The sequence below is a fragment of the Sinocyclocheilus rhinocerous genome, unplaced genomic scaffold (genome assembly GCF_001515625.1).
Source record: "Sinocyclocheilus rhinocerous isolate Xijiao unplaced genomic scaffold, SAMN03320098_v1.1 scaffold1372, whole genome shotgun sequence".
NCBI lineage: Eukaryota > Metazoa > Chordata > Actinopteri > Cypriniformes > Cyprinidae > Sinocyclocheilus > Sinocyclocheilus rhinocerous.
Window position 1 is genome coordinate 180,180 of NW_015640047.1, and position 6,673 is coordinate 186,852.

Consider the following 6,673-nt stretch of genomic DNA (forward strand, 5'->3'; position numbering starts at 1 on the left):
CGGAGGGTGATGTAAACCCACCTAATCGGGTCTAACTTCTGTAGGGGCCTGTTTACACTTGGTTTTATGACGCATTCTGGTCGATCGGATCACACGTACATGGGAGAGAATCATTCTCGTTTACACCTGGTGTTTTAATCCATTTCTGTTGTCTATGGGCAGGTTATGTCATACAACACCAGCAGGAGGGTTACAGAACGCTGTGCAATTCTAAACAAATCACTGTATATATGAACAAACCAATTATACTCAATCAAACTTCATCAAACCAATGTATTTAAACCAATATATAATTGATCAAACAAATGTATCCAAACTAATTCTGTACACGTCACATCATCACTGCCTCCATTGTTTTCTCCTCTCAGGTGAGCTCAGATTGCAGATGGTGCCATGTGTGCGCATTATCCATATGAAATGTCACATTACAGCAGTGCACAGACACTAAGTTTTAATTTATTCATGTAAATAAAGCTTATATTCTTGTGATAGTGTTGGCCATTTGCTCAGCCCCATTATCATCCTATACAGAGAAGAACTGACAGTGGAGGAACACAAACACACATACACACACATACAGATGCATTGGGTTTACATGTTTTATGGGGCTTTTCTACTGTACAAACTGTATTTTATATCCCCTTACCCTAAACCTACCCCTCACACAAAACTACAACACTTTCTCTCTCTTTTCTTCACTGGGGACGGATCCAGGACCGCCAGGACAGCTTCATCAAACACCATCTTAAGGCCCTTCTGTGTTAATGCTGAGCACTTCAGGTACTTCACAGCTCCTATTCGTTCAGCCACAGCCAGGCCTTGATGATAGGTGATGGGGGTTTGTTTCTTCTTTTTCAGCTTTTCAATGGTGTCCTTGTCGTCTCTCAGATCAAGTTTAGTCCCGACTAGAATGATCCGAGCGTCAGGGCAATGATGCCTGACCTCTGGATACCACTTTTCACTAACATTTTCTAATGAGTCTGAATCCACGAGAGAGAAACAGATCAAGAACACATCCGTCTGAGGGTAAGAAAGAGGTCGAAGTCTGTCGTAATCCTCCTTTATATCCCCTTACCCTAACCCTAACTCTAAACCTGCCCCTTACACAAAACTACAGTCCGTATAATTTATAAGCTTCTTCATGGGGACCAAAAAAAAAATGTCCCCACAAGGTCAAAATTATTACTATTCTGGACATTTGGACCCCATAACGTAGGAAATACCAGGTAGACACTCTCTCTCTCACACACACACACACTCAAACACCCCTGATATCGTTTCCTAATTCAAAGCTTTTCCTGTAGAGTGCGTTTCACTTTAGCGGAAACACATCAGCATTTGCGTTTCTTTCCTATTGATCACACCTGAACGGACAGAAGAAAGGACAGAGGTGTTTGTTGATTTCAAGACATGTTATAAATTCTACTTGAACAGGAAGGACTCTTTAGTTTTTTTTTTTAATCTGCCAAAGAAACACAGATTATCGTGAGAACGCTGTGAACAAGGGAAAGCATTAAGAATTATGCATTGTTTTTCCTGCTTACCCTGAGAGAAAACAATATGCCTGTAAAAAATAAGATGCATTATCCATATGAAATGTCACATTACAGCAGTGCACAGACACTAAGTTTTAATTTATTCATGTAAATAAAGCTTATATTCTTGTGATAGTGTTGGCCATTTGCTCAGCCCCATTATCATCCTATACAGAGAAGAACTGACAGTGGAGGAACACACACACACTCACACACATACAGATGCATTGGGTTTACATGTTTTATGGGGCTTCTCTACTGTACAAACTGTATTTCATATCCCCTTACCCTAACCCTAACTCTAAACCTACCCCTCACACAAAACTACATTCCGTATAATTTATAAGCTTCTTCATGGGGACCAAAAAAAAATGTCCCCACAAGGTCAAAATTATTACTATTCTGGACACTTGGACCCCATAACGTAGGAAATACCAGGTAGACACTCTCTCTCACACACACACACACACACACTCAAACACCCCTGATATATTTTCCTAATTCAAAGCTTTTCCTGTAGAGTGCGTTTCACTTTAGCGGAAACACATCAGCATTTGCGTTTCTTTCCTATTGATCACACCTGAACGGACAGAAGAAAGGACAGAGGTGTTTGATGATTTCCTGCTGAGCATTTCCCATTTTAACAAATAGTAGAAGAAAACTTTGTGTAGTACTTTATACACTTTAGTAACACGAATGGCGGAACGTTCGAAAACATATACAATTGATGAAAAACATGTCTGACTATTGTATTGTATTTATATTATTTTTATTGTATTTTAGTTTTTTGAGAGAAAAACGTTATTTCCTTAAAAATATAGTCTAATATTATACAAAAACACTATACTTTTGTTGATAATAACCTGAGGATGTTGTCTAAGATGATGAAATCCTAAAGACAAATGCAAACTCTGAAACCCCTGCTAAAAACAGCTTATGCATAACATTGTGTGTTATGATGTTTATTTTCTACATTTTTATTGCAATTGTAATTCACTTGATAAATGGTTTGTTTTAAGTGCTACAGACTTATGTCAGATTCTTATTGAGTCACCGATGCTACAGCAGCACTTCAAAAACACTTTGCTGTGATCAAAGTAATATTGTTGAAATTGTTTTCTGTGGATCTCATTATTTGTGCAGCAAATCCTCATCACGCTTTTCTCATATTCACACATTTGGATTTTTGAGTTGTTCAGACCACTATTGCGTACCTGTTCCAGAATTAGTTTTCCAATTTCCAGAAAATGTCCTTGTTTTGAACATTTTTCTTTGCTTTGTCAGTTTTGCAGAATAGGTGTGTTAAGGTGACAAGGTTACATTCTTTGAAAGGTTTCACGCTGATTGATGCAGAAAGAGGCAAAGCAATGCAGAGAAAGAAGCAGGTACACATTTAGCGTTCATGAGGAAACATCTGACGTGTCCTTCCTCTGTTTGGTCTCTGTTTTCATCATTTCACCTCTGATGGATGAGAGAATTACTGAAACACTGTAAAACAATTCTGTTTTTACTTCATTTAGTCACATTACTTTTGTAAAACATTCTTTTGTTGCTTTTCTGTTGTTCTTGCTTGATTTATTGTAAATGTTCAGATCAATATTCTGATCTGGAATCTATAATGATATTTTATCGATGTTATGTATAAGGCATCAGCATCCAGGAATCTTAAAGTCAAGGGCTTTCTTTAGCTTTCGGACAAGTGTCAGAGGACCAGAGACAGCATGACAAAAAGTATGAATGCTTTCTTCTCTCTTTCTATCCTCAGGAGTAAGAAATGACACACATAAATCATTGTGTTTGTTATGCACTAGAACAGAAAGAGACTAGCAGTCTAGATATTTAAGCCAGACAGGCAGACAGACACACCTCTGATGGTTGAGGATTTTCTTGTAAATCAGTGCTGTTCCTGTAAGAGAATCTCTCAGTGTCTAGTTACAGTGTTTTTCTGCCAGCCCAGTTGGACCAGTTTTACATGCTCTGTCAACATGTAACTACCACAAATGTTACATGTATTGAGAGGTTTTTGCCTGTAATGTAAGAACAGTAGAGGACAGACAGGAAAGTAGGAAGGAGAGAGGATCGAGTCCTGATAGAGATCAGACTCAAACATGCACCCTGAACATAATAAATTACATAAGATTTTTTTCAAATATAGAATATATAGATATATTATTTTCAAATAAAGAGAAGACATGTCAAATAACTGCATTTATAAACACTGGAAAACAAACTTTACTGACCGGTTTGTATTTTTCATATTTAGACCAGATATAAAGATCCATTACACAGCTGCATTTGCATCTTGTTGAATTGTGCATCTCAAATCTGTCTCCTGCCGTGAGTCTTTGATTTATTGCATACATTATGACAGTGTTACTGCATGTTGATAAAAAGAAAAAAAAGAAAAAAATGTACCTGCACTTTTTTCTTAGTATAATTCAATTTTAACTTCAGCAAGATGTAATTTGTCAGATAGTTTGTGAGCATGTTTTGCTTTCAGATCTGTCAGTCATGTTTTGTTTTGTGCCATCTGTATTGAACTTTGGTATCATTTCCTATCATTTATATGCAACAAAAATCAGCTTGCCTATAACCTGTGCAAATGAATGTAAAATGTTGTTATAGATAAACAACTGAAATGACAGTTGAATCTTTTTTCTTGGTCTCATGTTTTGATTGGTTGAGCTGTCTGTGTGACGTGCACACACAAGTGTGTGATATAAAGTTTTCACTTCAGTTTGAGTGACAAAACCCATTGCGTGCTTACAAATAATGATAACAATAATAGCAAATAAGAGATTGAATGATTCACACCTTTCTGATAACAGAAACAAAATGAGCGAAAGAGGTGAGTATCTACAGGTTTCCAGCATTGCATAACCTAGCAATAATATATAGGTACATTTATTCTCTAATATCTATAAAAATATCACCTCGCAGTACCTCTAATTTCAAAAGAAGATGACATTTATGTGGCAGGTAAGACCCATTCTGTCATTTCTCTTATCAGTTATTTTTAAGTAAGCATATGGCTGCGAAAGAGTCAGTTTCATTTCTGCCAGTTAAAATTCAGCGTCTGGGAAGTTTGCCTCATTATAAATCAACACAAATAAATATAAAAAAAAAATGTATTAATGTAGTGTGAAATTTCATATACACTATGATTAAATTAACTTTGAATGTTGCTCTTTTTCTGCACAATTACAAATGAAACAATAAAGTATAAATGTACAAATGTGTTTGGAAAACAAACATGTTACAGCCTGCTGCAGTCGCTCCGCACAAAACAAACACACACACACTCACAAAACATTTTTTTTTTTTTACGTATAAATGCAGAAAGGTTTCTGTAAGGGTTGGTTTGATGGAATGTAACATTTGTACAGTATGAAAACCATGTCTATGGAGTGTCCTCATAAAACATACAAATCCAACATGTATGTGTATATACTTCTGAAAGTCATATTTGTAATGCTAGAATAAAGTATCATTCAAGATCAGTTACATTTCTGAGCAATGTTGATCTGTTACAAATGAAGTTCACTGTGATTTTAGAAATAGAAACATCTACTGCAATTAGACAAATTAAAAAGACGTCCCTGAATCTGTCTCGACTAAATCAGAGGCTCGTGGGAGGACACAGAAAACTACAGAAGACAACACAATGATCCAGTGACGGCTTGATTCAAAAATTCAGATCTCAGTCATGATTATTTTTAATCATGAAGAGATGACTGACTTATAGCGATGAGATGTTCCAGGAAGCTCAGAGAAAGAAACTTCAGAGAAAGTTCTGTAAGTGTGTTCATGTCTTTCTTTGTTTTAAAAACATATTATCGCAATTATATAAACAGCAGAGCAAGAAAAAAATCTGTTCAGGTTATGCATATGTTGTCTTGATGAGTCCTGCACCATAGCATGCCCTGATTGCTGTCAGTCAACACAGAATCCAGTTCAATTTCAGATAAGTTCTGTTTATATAAACCCTAAACTTTGTCATCAGATTCTCTCAGATTCATTTAGATGTGCATTGCATGTATTCCAATCACAATGTCAGCGCAAATGCATTTACATTTAATCTTTTAGCAGACGATTTATCCAAAGCGACTTACAAATAAGGACAATCGAAAGCAATCAAACCAACATATACGATGTGTTGACCGCCGCATTCAGAAACAGAGAAAGCCATTGCAATAATGTCACTGTTAGCTTAACTTTCATTTTTGCCTGGATTGTATATATATATATATATAAGTATGTCAAAGCTTTTTTGCAATCATTCAGTAAATATTCAGCCTGTACACTGACCAGTTCATAAGATGTAAATAAACCCATGCCGTTCATAAGATGTAACCCTAAATAACATAAACCACTGTGCACATGCACAATATTTATTTATTTTTTATCTGATTGAGAATTAGGGTCGAAAAAAACAGAAATAAATTCTTGAATTCAGATTTTTAAATTACATACTAATATTGCTATTATACTATTTGAATTTTAAAGAATTTCAGATGAGGTAAGGGGAAACTATATTCTTTTGCCTCAATTAAAGGCTTGTCTCCCAAGCCTTTGACGAAATATGGCCAAATCAAGCACCTGGAACCGTCTGTGCCAAGTGTGCAAATGCACAGCGCCTGGATTATTAGGTTGCATGGAAATGTATATCTGTTTCATTTGTATGTTGTACCAAAATAATTAATTCTATTTAGTTTACTTGTTTTAATGTCTGGATTTTAATAGTGCCGTTTTATTTGAAACTTTGATTGGCAGGGTCTGGGAAACCAAGGATTGTGATGCTGGGTAAAACTGGATCAGGAAAGACCAGTGCAATAGAAACCATTATGTGACAAGAGAGTTTAGAGAGAAGAGATTTGACAAATACTGAAACCTGTGAGCAACAAGAATAGCAGATATCACTCGCTCACCAATGAAGACATGGAGAACCGCTCTCAGGTCACAGAACTGCTGGAGAAGATTGAGAAGTTGGCAGAGGGAAAAGGATGGAAGTACTACACAAATGAAAAGTTTCAGAAAATCATAGAAAGAGATGTATATTTGGAAAACATTAAAGAAACACTACATAAAGTTGCGTTAGGAGTTGGACCATAGGAGCAGCAGCCATGGTGACAGATATA

General features: G+C 36.1%; 1 protein-coding gene across 1 annotated transcript in view; it reads right to left on the reverse strand.

Moving 5' to 3' along the window:
* Positions 1 to 2,174, reverse strand: part of LOC107752410 (ras-related C3 botulinum toxin substrate 1-like) — a 4,430-nt gene extending 2,256 nt beyond the window's left edge. Inside the window, exons 1-3 of the mRNA XM_016568370.1 lie at positions 2,116 to 2,174; positions 1,545 to 1,564; positions 680 to 1,070 (exon numbers count right to left, since the gene is read on the reverse strand). Of these exons, the coding sequence (XP_016423856.1) occupies positions 680 to 1,070; positions 1,545 to 1,564; positions 2,116 to 2,174 (470 nt within the window). The remainder of the gene's footprint in view (positions 1 to 679; positions 1,071 to 1,544; positions 1,565 to 2,115) is intronic.
* Positions 2,175 to 6,673: the final 4,499 nt, after the last annotated feature.